General features: G+C 37.9%; 2 protein-coding genes across 2 annotated transcripts; one reads left to right on the top strand and one right to left on the bottom strand.

Annotated features, from left to right (window-relative positions):
- Positions 1-3,933: 3,933 nt before the first annotated feature.
- Positions 3,934-4,467, top strand: LOC140787798 (zinc finger protein ZAT10-like). The gene has a single exon (XM_073136901.1). The coding sequence runs from the start codon at positions 3,934-3,936 to the stop codon at positions 4,465-4,467; it is 534 nt and encodes a 177-aa protein (XP_072993002.1).
- A 1,241-nt stretch (positions 4,468-5,708) lies between these two features.
- On the bottom strand, positions 5,709-7,993 carry LOC140787012 (probable N-acetyltransferase HLS1-like). Its single transcript, XM_073135749.1, has 3 exons — positions 7,164-7,993; positions 6,890-7,044; positions 5,709-6,795 (listed from the first exon to the last, which is right to left on the bottom strand). The coding sequence occupies exons 1-3, from the start codon at positions 7,341-7,343 to the stop codon at positions 5,934-5,936; spliced, it is 1,197 nt and encodes a 398-aa protein (XP_072991850.1). The 5' UTR covers positions 7,344-7,993; the 3' UTR covers positions 5,709-5,933.
- Between the last annotated feature and the right edge of the window lie 10,131 nt (positions 7,994-18,124).

The following is an 18,124-nucleotide window of genomic DNA, read 5'->3' as shown; positions in this document are numbered from 1 at the left end:
TAATTAGGGACTAATTAATTAATAAACCTAGTATTTTATTTGTTACAAAATAATAATAATATATAATACATTATTAGAGTTACTTAAAATGTATATCATAAGAATATTAGTATATAAATCTAATAATATAATTTACAAATCAATCTATTAATCTAATAAATAAATAAATAAATATAAGTATTACCTATATTTATGTGTAATAGTTTATAACCTAATTAATCATTAATTATACTAATTATAATTAATAATAATCATATTGAAGAAAATATACTAATATTAAAATAATTAATGTCTAAATAATTTATCTGCATTAATTAAGAAAATAATACCTAACTAAATAAATAAATAAAAATGAAATAAAATAACATAAAAGAGTTGCCGCCAGTGTTATGCTCAGCGCAGCACTGGCCTGCTATAGTGCTGGGTCGAGCATCGCACTATTGCAGAAAGAAGGGGAGAAGAAGCTGAGGAAGAAGAAGAAGAAGAAGGAGGAGGAGGAGGAGGAGGAGGAAGGAGAAGAAGAAAGAAGAAGAAGAAGAAGAAGAAGAAGAAGAAGAAGAAGAAGAAGAAGAGAAGGGAAGAGAAGAAGAATGGAAGGAGGGGTGCCGGGCTAGCCGGGAGGGGCTCGGCTGCTTTTGGCCAGCTGGCGATCGGCCTCTCGCCGGCAGCTCGGCTCCGACAAGCCCAAGCCCAAGTGAGAGAAAGAGAAAGCGAGAGAGAGAGAGAGAGAGAGAGAGAGAGAGAGAGAGAAACAGAGAAAAAGAGAGGGAGAGAGAGATATAGAGAGAGGAGGAGGTTCACCGACATCGGGAGCACGACGGCAACGGCGACAGTAGCGGTGGGTCGGCGACGGTAGCAATGAGAGAGAGAGAGAGAGTTTATGAGAGAGAAGAGAGTGTGTGAGAGAGAGAGAGAGAGACCGAAAAAGAGATAAGGGAAAGAAGAAAGATTTAGAGGGAGAGAGGCGATCAAGGTCGGATAAGGTGACCACGACTGCAGCGATGCCGGGGCCTGCCGCAGCCACGCGCCCATAATCTGCATGGCACGAGCTCGTGCCATGCAACACTAAATTTTATTTTCTTTCTTTTTGTCTCTTTTTTCAATTTAATTTAATTAATATATTATTATTATTATTATTATTATTATTATTATTTAGATCTAGGTTATTACATTACCTAATATTTATCTAGATAGAGTACGAGGCGGGAAAATTATACTATAGTATTATATAGTAAGACTTATGTTTGAGGTCATAGTTTGTGGATCCCAGATAATCATATTGTCATTATTCGAGCATATTGCTATTATTTTATCGATTGACAAGACTAAAACCCCTTGGGGTATTAAAGTAGTGGTAGGAGAGTGGGATGGTGTGGACCTAGTAGTATTTAATGATACAAGGTCAAGGCGTTCTTAAGTGGCGATTCATGATTTCCACACAGATGGTTCGATGGTGTTGGATCGAGCACTCAGTAGGTAAACCAAGATGTAATGCTAACCCATGGTGATAGGTCTATGATTAAGATCTTTGGTATGCAGTGATAGATAATCTATCAATTTTTCGTTAGGTAATGGCAAACGATTGTATTGATAAGCTCTACCCTCCCACTTGGGAGTGTTTATTTGGGACGAGTATGGTGTCAGCTAGTGGACCTAATGTCAAGTATAGTAGGGCTGCCGATTAGTGAACCTAATTCTACGAGTTAAGTAAACTTGTGAATATAGTGAGATCATGCAGGTGAGGGAGTCGAACCATATTAGCTAATATAATTTGGTGCATACATTATGCCATAAATGATGAGTTGATATTAATGTGTTCATGCATTTGTCATGTTAATACGATCCGAGTCTAATCAGATCAAATCACAAGGACATTGGGCTCGATGGATCGAGTCTATTTAACTTTTAATTGGTTTATCTTTATTTCTTATGTAAGCCCTTAAGACAAGTCTAGTTAAATCATGTAAGCTACTAAGGCAACTTCAATTAAGTCATGTAAGCCACTAAGACAAGTCCATTAAGTTATGTAAACTTCTAAGACAAGTCCTATTTCGAGTGGTATAAACCTTTAGGACTAGTCCGGGTATGATTCATTGTACTTGACCTTATATAAAAGGGTTAAGCTTTTTTGTTTAACAATCTACGCATCTAAGTATTGAAAAATAATTAAGTTTAGTTATTTTATTATTAACACATTTACTATTTTATCATAACCGGTAGATCGTATTTATCTTCATAGGAATAGATCATAATCGTAGAATCCTTTCAAGCTGTCAAACCCTAGCCACCATTTTCCACCACGATCTACCCTATTTTACGACCGTCCACAACCACCCTTAGCTGTCCACCACCCTCCGACAACCGCTGCAACGTTGAATAATTACCATTCAGTCTAATTCTGACTTTCCTCTACTATTTATTTATATCTTTTTATCTCAAAATTTGATTTATGGAAAATCAAAACCATTAGAACCCTAACTTTTGAGGCTACCATTATATAAATTTTCATTATTTTCTTATGATCAAATCATTCCAAATCTAATTCGTAATATTGGTATTGGTATCAAAGGCGACATTTCTCGGGCAATAGTTATCACACAATCCAAGAAAAATAAGGAAGGAGCGACCATGGAGGACAAGGAACTCATCTTCGTTCCTGGTAGGAGTTTCTTTGGCCCCCTCTCCACCACTAGAAATTGCTAACGATATGCCCCTAGTGTGGGTGAAGACTTTATTTAAAGAATTTTTGGCCGAATTGAAAGAGAACTCAAAGGAGATTCTAACCTCCATCAAGGCCTTGACGACGATTCTCCTAGCTCGACATCGCCAACCCTCAACGCCAGCTCAACCGACCACGTTGAAAACCAGCCCCCCACGGTGAGACAACTTCAAACCATGAGGGAGGTGGAGAGGAGACCCAACTAGCAACCAAAACCCCTCCTCTAACCACGATGGAGACCCTTTTGGCCCTGCAGATCGATCCCATCGTACTTGTAATGCTGAAGAAGCCCCCAGATACGACCCCAACGCCATCTTTCTCAACTGCGGTGGAAGCAACGGCTCGAAACTCTAGTTTTTCACCCGCAACGATCTAGGCGCTCCTGGCCCAAATGACCGCATCTGATCTTTTCCACAGGACCCCGAACTAGAGCCAAGCTGGCAGCAGGCGTAGGAAACGACTGAAAGACTGCCGTCAACATCCATTCGTGTTGTTAGTGAAACCACTGCTCATGGTCGATGTTTCAACCCTTCTGCGACCACCTATTGCCATGGTTGGCCTCCCTAGTCTGACTGCCATCTGTTGTTGGCCACCTTAGCCACCGGAGACCGCCACGTGGTCGAACCTGATGGCCAAGCTCGCAGCATTAAACTCACTTCTATAAAAAAAATATTAAATAAATATTAACCTCCACATCGAATCAATAACTTATATGGTAACTTAGTAATATCCTGATAGTAGATAATGTTATACTTAAAAAGATGCCCAGCCGTAAAACCCTTGAGAAAATCATTTTCTTGAGTGTGGGTGAAATGGTGCCGGAAATACGTGGCGCCACGTCGACTTAACCGCCAACGAAGCCCCCGTGGCGTAGTACTGGAAGGTTCATCGTCTGCATCGCGGTGCACCGACTTTAAAGACCACGTGGCCGAAGGGTACCTGTAGAGAAAGAGGCGGTGTGGTGTCCATTCCACACACCACGTCCTCGAGCTCTCAATCCAGTGAGACGCCCCCATCTAATCTCCACGTACCTAGTTAGGCTCTTCACGAATCTCAGCATCCACCGTGGCAGGTCAACTCGATTCTGTTGACGGACTTACCGCTTAAAGCCTATATATATCAGAGCTCCGCTCTCTTTCTCTACTTGTCCTCCAAGTTTCGGGGTGAAGCTTTCTTCCTCACTAAGCGACCTCAGAGACTGATTCCAACAAGCAATGGCTTTGGATGCCCTAGAGACGAAGGAGATGGAAGCAGTTGCGTACTCAAAGGGTAAGCGTTCCAAGCGTCCCCGCTGCGCAACGGACGAAGAATACCTCGCCCTCTGCCTCCTAATGCTCGCACGAGGCGAGTCCGGTCGCCGCTTACCGTCCCCTCCCCCTCCGAAGCAGTCCCATGCGTGCTCCGTATGCGGGAAGTCGTTCGGGTCCTATCAGGCCCTCGGCGGCCACAAGACCAGCCACCGGAAGCCCACCGCCAGCAGCGAGGACTCCGCATCGACACGTGGCGGCGAAGAGGGGAGGACCCACCGGTGCTCGGTGTGCATGCGGACGTTCCCGTCCGGGCAGGCGCTGGGCGGACACAAGAGGTTGCACTACGAGGGATGCGGCGGCGGGGCCACGCCGTCGGAGGCGACGGCGACCGTTAAAGATTTCGATTTGAATCTGCCGCCGCCGCCGGAGTTAGGGTTAGGGTTCGAGGTGGAGAGTTTTGTCGAGATAAAGAAACCACGGTGGTTGATGCCGGCGTAAAGCGGTCTCGAAAGGAGATGCGACCTTTTCTTTTGTCTATACGTAGGATTTTACATATATAGTATGTGATTTATTTTTTTTATTTTTATTTTTTCAGTTCAATTTGGGAAGTTCTTCATGTCAGTTAGGAAATTTATTGCTCGACATAAAGGTGGATTAGATTGGATTGAATTTTGAAGATTATTCTGTTCGAATTTGGAAATATTTTGAAATAGAAGAAAATAATTGAATAGATAAGGTTTGAATATAAATAAAGAGTTGATGATGATGGCTACTCGGTCGGTTCGTTGCTTGCATTGTTCAATAGAAACCATTTCTAACCGTAGTCAATCTAGCTATGTAATTTACTTTACTGCCCGTGAGTAAAGTAGAACATATTGAATGGCCAAATCTTCGTTGCAGTGTTGCGTGATCAATCCAATTGACTGAGTGAGCACCAAGTTGAAATCCACAACAAAAAAAAAAGGATTTTTCTCGATTTCATAAGTGGAGGTTGTATGCTTCCAGATAATTTAAGGACCATAAGTACCAATATAATTTAATTATTTGGGACACTAATTCTAGTTAGATAGGTCAATTATGAGGTTAGAGTGGTTGTTTGTACTGATTACAAACATTTTCTACGATTGAGAAAATGTTTACGAAACAAAAACTTAGCGATTTACTAAATTTTTCTAATTTATTTATTTTTCTTTATTACACAATAATGTCACATCTCAATACCTTTTCTAAAGGTTCTTAAACCGAATATTATTTATAAACAGAGTTACGTAAAACAAAAAGCAGTATGTTAGATTAGGCTTTATAGACACGATGATGAAGAACCTATATGACGAGAATATGCGCGAGATTTTAGTAGCGCAACTCTTCATGTTGGTGTACGTCTTATATGATTCTTGAGCTCTCTTGTTGCATTTAAAATATCTCAATTGCTACTAAAATTTTGATTCTTTTAGAATTATCATTAAAGTTAGTTAAAATTTTTTTTATAAACTATGCCCTAACAAATTATTATTTTAAGAAAATATATTAAAATATTATTTTTATTGAATTTTAAAATGTAAAATATTTATCACTATTTTCTTTTTTACTAAAAATTAAGATTTTTCTTGTACATGTAGGATAATTTTAAATATGAGAGAAAAATGAGTTTAATCTAAGTTAAATTTTAACTATAATTAGTTTGGGTAGTTAGGGGAAAAATTATGATTTCAATAACAATTATGATACTTTGAAGAATATAGTAGCACTTTATTATATTATAAAAGTTTTTAGTTGCAATTTGTAAAAATCCCTACAAAATTTCCAACCCAAAACAAAATAAAACAAAGGGTAAAAAGAGTAGTGCTATGAATTCTTCACAATTAATGTTAGCCAAAATTTGAACTTTGCCATCTGAGATATCTTGGAGGACAAAATAATCTGACCCAAGAACTTAACTAACAGCGAACCCCAAGACTGTGGTCTCACACCTCCCTGGGGTCCACAAAGATACTCTTCCCCGGCGCCGAGTTGGTCCAATCCCCCACCTCCCCATCGCTGTACTCCTCCGCTAACCTCTTCGCACACCACAAATCCTCCGCGCACGAGAGCCTCCTCCAGTGCGGTATCCCACTCCTCAACGGCTCGCACGCCGCCACCTCCGCCGCCACCGCCGCCGCCCTTCCCCGCGCCATGTTATGCACGTGCCGACAGATCTCCCCTGCCATCTCCGCCGCTTCCTCCCCCTCTCCCCCGATCCCGAACAGGAACCAAACACTAAACGGCCTAAACAAATCGGGCACCGCCGGTACCCTCGCCCACTTGGCCGCCCGATCTATCTTCCGGCTAATCGCGGCGATTAGTCGCCGCGCCCTCGACGCCCCCCTCACCTCGAGTCGGAACACCCCGCCGCAATCCCAAACGCTCGCCACCGCCCACGAATCGGGCGAAGATCCCAGGAACGAGTCCACCCCCGGCCACCGGTAAGTGTCACTGGTGGATCCGGTCACCGCGAGGAAGGTCCCGAGGTAGAGGGGGTTGGAGAGGATAGCGTCGAAGTCGCGGGGGAAGAACTCGGTGGTGGAGAAGCGGCGGCGGTAGAGGGACTCTGCGTCGCGTACGGGGAGGCGGAGGATGGACACGTGGCGGGATACCGAGAGGCGGTGAGAGAATACCGGGTGGACAAGGATGGACGGTGTCCGGAACTTGGAGTACCCACACCGCCCGGTGAAGAGGCGGATGGATGCTTCGTTGTCCTTCTCGGTCGCCATGTAGGAGTACTCCGCCCCCTTCTGGCGGAACCACGACTCCATTCGGCGCACCAGGTGTAACCCGATCCCCATCCTCCTATTTATAGTCACACACCAAAACATAAAAATAAAAACCCCCAAGATTTATTATTTGTTAATTAATGTGTATATGACGAAGTAGGTGGAGTTACCGGTGAGTTGGGGAGACGCGAAGGCCAAGGATGTAGCCGACTTTGGTGTAGATGGGAGTTTCCTTGCGGTGAGTCTTCTTACCGCAGGTGACGGTCTTCACGCAGCCTCTGATGAGGCCCACGAGTTGCTTCGCCGGCCCATTCGTTTCAGCTACCTTTAGTTGGTACGTGTTTCAAACAGTAGACAACCAAATATTAGCAACTAAAAACAGTTAGCTAAAAGCTTAATTAAAAAAAAAAATTAGAAGGGAAGGAAGGAGAGAAAAGAAGAGACCAGCATGAGATAGGCCGGAGAATGGCGGACACGAGCAAGAGGATCGCCGAGGAGGTCGGTGTAGAGAGACGTCTCACCGCTCGGCCCGACCTCGCACATCCGGTCAACGGCTTCGGCCTGAGACCGGTCCGTCTCTGGGTCATACTCCCTGATCGCCACTCTTCTTGCCTCCTCCTCCATTTCAACTCTTCTCTTCTTCGTAGTTATATATTTTTCTTGTGAGCTTATATTATCTTAGTCTATCTCACATATATATATAACTATATATAGATATGGTAGAAGGATAAGGGAAGGGATCAAAGAGGAGGACTAAGAGTATTGCCTGGGTGTTAAATTGATCTCTCAACTATATATCAGGCTCTTCAATCTCTCATGAATCACGTAGAGCTACAGTTAGCTAAGGAGAAAGAAAGGCATAAGGAAACGAAGAAATCACTCTCAGAAACCTATATCACCTCCTCAGGCTCTTCCTCGAAGGTCTTATTGGGCTATCTTTCAGTTTATATGATAAGGTAGTCTTCACTATTATGGGGGATACATATATATACTCATTTCTCTCTTTGGATTATGATCTTTTGATCCATTCCTATCTCTCACTATTGTTAATTCTATATAGAGATATATAGGTCCATATTTTAGCTGGTGGTATTAATTAAAAGCTAGCTACAGGGAGAAACGTAGTACAGGTAGAGAGATAGAGAGAGCGAAGGTGAGAGAGAGAAATAGAGGAAAGGGTACAGGAAAGTGGCGGCTGTGTGACTGCGCGCACAGTGCCAGGAAGTCGCCCACTGCGTTCCTCCCCCGCCCCCCAAACCAATTCCTTTACATCTACCAATCATTTATTACACCTTCCAATACATGCATGCTATTCGATGTTTCCTTAGTACGTACGGACGCCCTCTTAATTAATTAATTTCTACTGTTAATCTAGAGCTATGCATGATATATGTTTTGCTACAATATAAATGTCATTCAAGATACTTATACAACCAATAACAAACAAATTTGTTTTCGTGTTAAGAGGAACGCAGTTGTCATGTGATATAACCACCCTGAGGACTTAAAGCTATGTGGATCAGCTTCTCATTAAATCTAGTCCTATCCTTACCCTTACTGTCACTGTCTGGAGAAAACCTAAGATTGTTTGACCCTTAGCTTAAAACTTGAAAAAGAAGCCTTCATCTCTTCTCCAAAAAGACAAAGGCATATGTATATATATATATATATGGAATGTTATATTAGTGTCATTCATATATTAAGAGAAGTTCATTGAAAAATGCTCATATTTAGCTAAGGTTTTCAGTGCAATTTTTTTTCTGACCGTATAACACATGAGATGCCATGCATCACGATCAATCATCATATTTTGTTTGAGAAACCACTAGATCCTCTCTCTCTCTCTCTCATGTTATGGACGGTTTGATATGTGACGGGACTATGGATGGTCGAGTTAGATGGGAAATAAAATTGAATTGTGGTTGATTAATCTTGTATATAAAAGAAATGTCAACCATTAGTATGTAGCATAATGAGGAATATGCCATTCAAGGAACATATTATATATAATGATGAAACAAATTGGAGTCATATTAGGGGAAGGCATTTCTCATGTTATACAACACGCAAGTAGCTAGCCTTGCGAACTATTTGAATGAGGTCTACAGCTATGAAATTTTAGGTCCATCCTATCTGTGATGTCACATATAAGAGTATAAGACAAGTTATTCTAACAGATCATCACCTTTGTAGTTCTTCGAATCAAGAGGCTTAGTTGACATTGAATTGATCATTTATGTGCTTAATTTTTTAGTCAATTGATTCCACTTATGTATGACATAAAATAATAGAACTTATTGTATAGACCAATTGGATTAGGACCCTCCCTAATGCTCCCGGCCATAAAAGTAACGATACCAGCACCATCCCTAACCCTGACTAAGATTCCCCAAGAGAAGCTCAGCTTATGATCATTAATTCCCTCTCCACTTGTACGGTTTCCTCTTAAAAGAAATAATAATCCATGATTAAATCCTTCTTTAGTATTATATTAACTAATTAACTAACTATTCTAAAAACTTAAAAATAATAGAGAACGATGGTTTATCCATTATACTGCTTAACAATCTTAAAATCTCTAAAAGGAAGCACTACCAGGAACAAGGACGATAGGTACATTGCTTCCTGATTAGATATCTCAACCACTCGATATATACCAGCCAAGAAATTCACATTATTAACATTAGGTCTCTTAGGACATAATATATATTATTCTTGTATTATATATTATTAAAGATTCAATACATAAGACCTTATTTCTAGGAACTGCCTAAATTCTGGATTCTCTAAATTGATTTAGTAATTAAATATATTTTTATCTTTTCTATATCTAATCAAGTTTACTCTTAAAAAAATTAAGACTAAAAATTAAGACTAACTAATTAAGTTTAAGGCTTAGCCTCAAATTAAATAATCCCTAGATAATTTAATCTTTTAAGTCAACTCGTCTATGTTTAGTACTAGGAATAACATATATATATATATATGAGAGAGAGGTGTTTTAAACGGCAGTATCGGTCCGTTAACTAGTAACTTAAACTTTTAAGTCAAACTAATATCTAACAATAAAAGACCTAACCTTTTATATTAAGGTCGTCCTATATTGTTAACCAATTACCAACAAGTTGACTTTTTTTGGTAATCGGACAAGCTCATCCACAAGGCTTCACGTGAGTTGACTTTTTTACTGGAATAATATAGGATAGAAATATACTTGAGCTTATGGAGGATAACTAGAACTGGGGTTAGGCTCAGTGCGTAGTGTCGGGCTGAGTGGGTCCCATATCGTGGATAAGGATCCATCACTGTTCGCCAATCAAGACCGTCCAAATTCTTGATTTTTTCTAATCAAAATCAATCATAATTGGATACTTGAAAACGTTCACACGCCTCAATATTCTATACACCAAATATATACATATACATACATAACTACAGTTGATAGAAATTGCTTTCCATTTCTATATGCATTTGTTTACTACTAGGAAGTTTCCATTCAAATAACAAAGAGCAAACCGTTAGCTTTATATACACAATTCAATTTCTCCTAGGCGTCTCGAGTAAAAATTAGCAAATAACACCTTCAATCAATTGAAGGTTACTGCACATATAATTATCCGTATGGTACTATATATAATTAGGGGTGTCAATATAAACGAGCGGCTTAAGCTCAGCTTAGACTCGGCTTAGCTGAAGCTCGGGCTTCACTCTGTTTTGGCTTGAACTGATTCAAGCTTGAGCCTTATTTTAAGACTCGATTTAAATTTCAAACCGAGTCTGAGTTAGAGCCGACTCGCCCAAGCTCAGCTCATTTATACCCTTACATATAATTAGGCTATGATGTGATAGTGGGTTTCAAAGAAAAATTCTCTATATATATGAGTATTTTTAAGTTCGACTCCCATAGCATCAGCTAAACTAGAACATCATTAATTTTTTAATTAAAGAAAAGATAAATTTTAAATTATTTTTAAATCTTAGTTACTATCTAATATCATTATGTATATTCCTTTTGAATATATGATCATAGAATAAAATTTTTTAATTATCTTTAAATTTATAGGTAGAAGATTCATGTTTACTCAACCAGAGTGGGGTATTTAATGTATACTCTCCATTAAGTGTAATAGAAAAGTTGAACAGTTTCACATTATTTTAAACTAGAGATTATTAAGTGATACAAATAAAAGTTTAGGAGGTAAAGTACATTTAATCTTAGACATAATTATCATAGTAAAGTAATTTAAAATTTAACCCCTAAAAAAAGTTATGTATCAAACCCTAAATTCACTTTTAACAATCATAGAGCTCCACCACAATATTGAAATCTTTCTCCTTTAAAACCTCACAATCGATAATGCTTGACCCAATTAGATCAATGTAGATGGTGCTTATGATCCTGCTGAGCACGAGGCGGGAGTTGGAGTAGTAGCTAGGGATCAATTTGGCTCTCTAATTCTTACCAACGGAAACCTGCCATATGTAATCCCACTTCAAGTAGAGGCTTTGGCTATGCTCCATGCGCTGTGACCAAACTGATGGCCAAAGTGATTTTTGAATCTGATTCTAAGATCGTTATTATTGTCATTAACTACCCAAATGATGGACCGTGGTGCATTCATGATATGGCTCAGATTTGGTATCTTCTTCTTTTGATTCCTGTATTGTTTTTTTTCTCATACGTATTTATAGAGAATTAATCAAGCTACTGACTGAGCAGCTCATAAGGGTAAACTGAACAAAAATTTGTACCCTGACCTCCTGACTTAGACTGTATTCTTCACTATTTTTAATTAATTAAAAACGAAACCAAAGTTGAATAAGGGGTCAACGTACACTGCTCCCTCAGTCTGTTGTATTTTGTCTTACTTCCTCTTGTCGATGATGTATGCGGCTGCAGAAAGATCTCCGAATAAGTGCTAGTAGTTTTTGTTGGGCAATAGGAATGGAGCAGTGTGGGTAGTTGGAGACAAAGGCTGATGATGTTATCCGTAGCTCTGCCAAGGTTACCGGCCATCGTACTACGTACTTACCATGCACAGGAGGTAGCTATCACATTTTCTTTCTTTCTTTCTCTTTCTTGGTTTGGTTTGGTTTGGTTTGGTTTTGGTTCAGCAGAATCGAATCTTGTTGGGGGGTTGCAGACTTCCAGTCCATAGTAGGTGAGTGGTCCCGGATACTGGTGTTGTGGAGATGTTTAGCATGAACTATGGAATTAATCCACTTCAAAGTCTTCAAACCTTGTATTTTTAGAGAGGATTAGCCCCTTATTTAGCTCATGCTTATCCTTATCGGCTTCTTAATGATCTATTATGATTATATTCAGTAGTAAAGCATGAGTACTGAGAAGCTCGGTTTGCAGACTATTGCCTAAGATATAACACGATGGATGCAAAACTCGACTTACTTAGCCTATATACTAGCTCCTATCAATAAAATAAATAATCATGCCATTTCTCTTTCCCTCCTTGCTTCTCTGCTCTAATTTGCAAAGGAGAACAAAAAAGATCTTAGATCTTTGGATCATAAAATTCCAAGAAAAGCACTAAAATATACGATGGAAGTACTGCTGGCCAGTTAACTGGCTCGCATGGCTCCCTACTGTTGTTAATTTTAGAATTTTAATGAAATTTGAAATTAGTAATTAAAGAAATTTAAAACTCAAACGGAATTTTAAAAGTTCCGTAACGATCATTTAAAATGATTATTGGGCTAAATTTATTTGGGGTTATAAGTTTTAAAGAAATTCAAAAGGCCTCAAATACCTATAAATATCCTATTTGTTTATGAGAAATATAACACAGCACAAAATTTCAAGTTAAGTTTAAACTATTTTTCTTTCTCAATTTTCTTATCTATTATTTTGATCGAATTGGAGGAGTGCGATTCTCACAGAGAAGCGTCGAAGGACTGTGCTATCCGGCGACGTAGGAACGAGCATCTAGATTGTACCTTGGAGGAAAGAGAGGCGAGTAACCCTGCATAGAGGGGGCTACTTTTCTTTAGGGCAGCTACGCTTCGATGTGCCTCATAGACCAGAGTTTCTTTAACTTTTTATTATTATTTATATTAAATAATATTTATTTAGTTTTTTAAAATATAAAAAAACATACTATGTTTTTTATGGGGCATTTTTTACATAGTTTTTAGGAAAAGTTTTAAAAAATCATAATTTAGACTACATTCTTTCTTTTGATTCTTTTAAAATAGCTATTATGACTAGTTTTCAACTAATATTCCTAATGCATGGCTATTAAAGTTAACAAATGTATACAAATGAGTAAAATATTATTCTTTCTTTACACGTGTAAAATATTTATCATGAAATGTTTTCTTGCAGAAGAGTAATTTTTCTTATATTATGATATCCGGTAACATTATACACCTTTTTTTCGACCAATTTATGCAATGACAAAATCAACTTGTCTTAATCTAAGTATAGTTTTAATTATGATTAGTTATATTTAGTGATAGAATAATATTTTTGAAAGAGCTTAATAATTTTCAATAGTAATTAGTGGCAATTAGTGGCCTTAATTTTATTATCATTAACACCCGGGTACTTATCCTTTAACCCTTATTTTCATTTTTATTATGTCAAAAGCATTGTCATTGATCCACTTAATTGATTATTTTATGTGTGAGTTAAATTAACTATATATAAATAATGATCATAATATCCCTACCTTACATGCTTAATCATGACATAATACTTTTTTCTAATTTATATTATCAAATATATAATTTTTCCTCTGTTTAATATCCTTGATTTAGGCTAAGACCTATTAATTTACGGAGCCCTTTGGCTTATGAGCTGATTGTTATTCTTTTATAAAACACTAGATGAGAAAATTGAGTGAGAGTATTCTATAAGAGATCCTACTAGCCATTGATTAGTGTGATATTATAAACGTTTGTTAGTTGAATTAATGTTAAATAGTGTATCAGAACATGTTAGAATTGTATCTTTATTTGTAAGTCTATTTTATATAAACAAGTGACTTTATATATGTTGTATTACATATATAAATTATTTTGTATATGCTTATGCTCTTGACGATATGTTATAGCCTGTGCAAGTTGTTGAAATTTGGCTCATATTAAGCATTCCAGGCTCTATGTGCCGGAGCATTCAAACATGCTCGAGGATGTTTGAACGACCAGGCCTGAGAAGATTTTGTAAACTAGTAACATTTGAATTGGCATACAGGTATTTGAACGCTCTCGTGCGTTTCAGATTGGCATCCCGTAAGTGTTCGAACAGGCCATGGGTGTTCGAATGCCTTGAGGGTTTCCTTCTCTAGTAAGTCACCTCTATAAATACTTAAGTTCGGGTTTTATGGTTATTATGAAAGAAAAAAAATCTGAAAGATAAAAATCATCATTGTATTGAGAGAGATTTGAGTTGAAAAAACTGTTTGTGCTTGAATTTGATTAGTAGATTGAAGTCTTGCACCTCCCTGCGGATGTAGGCACATTGGTGAACAAGATAAATCTTATCTCTCTCTCTCTCTATTATCTTTATTCTCTGTGATTACTTGCAATAGAGGTTCTTATACGTGATTTAGAGTACTTGATTGTTATCTCTCTATCATTAGCATCATACTTGTGCTTTCCCTAACTTGGATTGCATTTGTCCATTTCTATTCAAGCAAAGATTGTGGGTGTTGGGATTGCTTCCGCCTTTCAAACCTAGGCTATTAGATTTGGGGATAGTTTTGGATTTGGAGAATTAATTTTGCAAAATGTTAGAATAATTCAAATTGAAAAAAATTGTGTCAAATATAAAATTTGAGGTAGAAAAATTTTATGACACAAATAACTTTGGAATGTGGCAATGTGAAGTAATGGACATCTTGTTCTAACAAGAATTGAACATTATACTAAAGGAGAACCTAAAGAAATCATAAATAAAAAATAGGAGAAGATAAACTGCCAAGCATGTAGCATCATTCGACTTTGTCTAGCAAAGGATTAGAAGTACTTTGTGATGAAGGAGAATTTAGTGAAGAAATTGGAGGAAAAATTCATAACAAAGAGCACTGAGAATTGGCTCTATTTGAAAAAGTTCTTCTAGTTTCAATACAATATTAGAATACTTATGGCCGAGCACTTAAACTCCTTCAACGAACTACTTGCTGATTTACAAAACCTTGATATGGAGATATGGGATGAAGACAAGGCATTAGTACTTCTAAATTCATTGCGGGACACCTGTGGCCACCTCACTATTATCTCGCTATTATGAAAATTACTCTATACATTATGATAATGTTGCAAATGCACTAATTAACAATGAGTATCAGGACATTGGATAAGCAAGCTAGTCACGAGTCAATATTAAATGCTTTAATGGTGAAGGGTAGATCGAGAATAGAAAATTTGTGAAGAGAGGTGAATCTTATTTGGGTGCATCTTCAAATAGAAAAATATCTATAAAAGATCAATACTCCTATTCGCAACAGAGGGTATTGAAAGAAAAATTGTCCCATATTGAAGAGTAGGGAAAAGAAACCTCAAAAAGGTAAATGTGGCAAACTTGGATAATAAGGATTCAGTTAATGCACTAATAGGCTTAGCTCTTGCTTGTGACACAGATGAGTGGATATTGGATTCTAAGTGCACATACCATATGTGTTCAAACTAGAATTAGTTTTCCACCTTTGAGAAAATCTTAGGTGGAGTTGTATTCATGACAATGACAGCCCGTGTAGAGCTAAAGGCATTGACACCACCCCTAAAGCTTCACGATGAATCCATTAAAAGGCTAACAGAAGTTTGGTACATACTGGAATTATAGAAGAACCGCAATTCTCTAGGTGTTTTGAAATCGAAAGGCTTCACCATTACATTAAGAGGTGGAGTATTGAAGATTTCTTTGAGAGCTCTAGTTATAATGAAGGGTATAAAAAAAGATCTATATTTTTTGCATGGCTCTACGGACATCTGTAGTGAGGTTGTAGCTTTAAGCAATTTAGTTGATGCAGCTAAAGTTATTAGATTATGGCACATGAGGTTGGAGCATTAGGGAGAGAGCATTGCAAGATTTGTCAAGTCAAGGATTATGTGTGAATTTTCAAACTAGAAGTTTGCAAGCGCTATGTTATGATCAAACAAACAAGGGCCAAATTTGCTACTAGAATGCAAAGCAAGGATATCTTGGACTATATTCATACATATATTTGTGGACCTACCCAAAATGCTTTCTTGGGTGGAAAATATTAGTTTGTGACTTTTGTAGATGACTATTCTAAAAGGTCTTGGGTGTATACTATGCATTACAAGCATGAAGTGTTGAAAATATTCCAAAATTGAACAAAAGATGATTAAAAATTAAAATGGCAAGACGATTATGAAGATTAAATTAGATAATGGTGGTGAATACACATCAGATCTTTTTATGAAATTATACAAATTTGAAGGCATAGAGCGACACCTCACTATTAGAGAAACACCTTAGCAAAATAGCGTGGTTGAGCATTTAAATCGTATCATACTAGAGAAAGTACATTGCATGTTGTTCAATACTAGCTTGGGCAAAGAGTTTTGGGTTGAGGTGGTGACCTATGCATGCCATCTGATAAACCGATTACCTTCATCTGTAAACAATGAGAAGAGCCTATTAGATATATGATCTAGCAAATCTGTTTTGAATTATAATTTCTTACATATTTTTTGTTGTCCTACATATTACCATGTCATAGATAGCAAACTGAATCTTAGAGAGAAGAAAGGAATCTTCTTGGGCTTTAGCACTAGTGTGAAGGAATTTCAAATTTGGAGGCCGGAATTGAAGAAGATGATTGTCAGCAAGAATATTACATTTGATGAATCATCTATGGTGGAACATAGTCAAAAGGCAGATAGTACAATTAATAACACTGCTCGAGAGGTTCCAAAGCAGGTGAAGTTTGAGGCAAATTAAAGTCCACTATAAAATATATCTTGAGAGGAGGTAAATGATGAAGAAGAAGAATCAAATTTAGTTTAGATGATTGTGAATAAATTATGGTCTTGATATATGATTTATTTGATTGTCGATAACCAACAGCTTGTCGTGTGTGTAGAGTGGGCTCGTGGCATGCACATGACTAGTGGTGTTACAAATTCCCTCCTCAGCACCAGCTTCATTGCCATCCCCATATGCGCCTAGCCACCATCAACCTTGCCTGCCTCAGCTTTGCCCCAAGCTCTAGTTCCCTCACCTTGCCTCATGCTCCATCTTAATCACAATCTTCTCCACAACCATGAATATGTTTGTCGTCCATTTGATTTGCATTTGTCATACCCATAGACGAGTCTTGAGCTATAATTGCACTTATATGTGCTTTGTATGTAGATGTAAATGTCGGATCCTTCCTATCCTCCTTCGCCCCTTCCACCCTGCAAGATCTATTTTGTTTTGCTTGTTGGTTCTATTACTTGGTTCATAGGTCTATGCAAATCGAGGATTTTCAAGTGATCTTGATGTAGTCACTAGACTTCATCCCCAATCTACTTTTATTTTTGCTATGGCTAGCTTCGTTGCAGAGCTTTCAGCCTTCCAAGACTCTTGTTGTTCCTATTAGCTAAGCATGAGACTTGCTTCTAAGGTTGTGGTCCTTCCCTCTCCATCTCTCGTCATGCTTGAGTTCTTGTATTTGATATTTTGTCTTATTTAGGGTTGTCAAAATAAATGAGCACCTAGTGCTTGACTTAATAGATTCGAAAAAAAAATATTATTATTAATATCTACTATGTATATGTATATTCATAACCATTAGATTTTATCTAATGGCTCATATATTTTCCTAATATTACTAATCCTACTCAAATCCTAAGTTCATGACTAACACTTTCATCTCTCCCTCATCTTATAGTCTAAGTTCCTCCTCCTTCTTTTCTCTAACTCTCGCTCAACATTAAGCTACAGACCTCATCTAAGTCTTTTCTATTAACAATCGCAAGTCTCTGTTTAAAGCTCATTTAAGATTTTGGGCTTATTTAAAATTTTTGGGCTTGCTTAAGGCTTGGGCGTATTTTGCAAATAGGATCCATTAATATTTGGACTATGTTCGACCTTGGTTTGATTTGAGCTGAGCCAAGTCTAAACAAAAAATACGACTCTTTTATTAAACGAGCCGAGTTTGAGTTGGAGCAACTCAACTCGTTTACACTCTTAGTTTTTTCATTGTCACATATATAATTTTTAGTAAAGTGTGGAGCTTTCTTTTGTCTTCTTGTGTATCAAGTTGTAATCAATTGCTAATATGACCGGTAAAAAAACATTCTATTTAGAAAACCCTTCTCTGCCTCCCAGAAAAGATGGTCCATCCGACGGTCCACAAGGACCACAATGCACAATCCACCAATGTCGCTAGTGATGGATCTTGTCGGCCGTCCATTTCAGAAACCCTTCGACCTTT

This window comes from Typha latifolia, chromosome 4, assembly GCF_019914945.1.
Source record: "Typha latifolia isolate L0001 chromosome 4, TyphaL0001v2, whole genome shotgun sequence".
In the NCBI taxonomy this organism is placed as follows: Eukaryota; Viridiplantae; Streptophyta; class Magnoliopsida; order Poales; family Typhaceae; genus Typha; species Typha latifolia.
The sequence above is the reverse complement of the archived record's forward strand: the minus strand, read 5'-3'. Positions and strand labels throughout refer to the sequence as shown.

Coding starts and splice junctions, on each gene's coding strand:
- LOC140787012 (XM_073135749.1), bottom strand. CDS start 7,343: ATGGAGGAGGAGGCAAGAAGAGTGGCGATCAGGGAGTATGACCCAGAG. Junction 7,045..7,163: donor CTCCGGCCTATCTCATGCTG/GTCTCTTCTTTT, acceptor TACCAACTAAAG/GTAGCTGAAACGAATGGGCC. Junction 6,796..6,889: donor CGCGTCTCCCCAACTCACCG/GTAACTCCACCT, acceptor GACTATAAATAG/GAGGATGGGGATCGGGTTAC.
- LOC140787798 (XM_073136901.1), top strand. CDS start 3,934: ATGGCTTTGGATGCCCTAGAGACGAAGGAGATGGAAGCAGTTGCGTAC.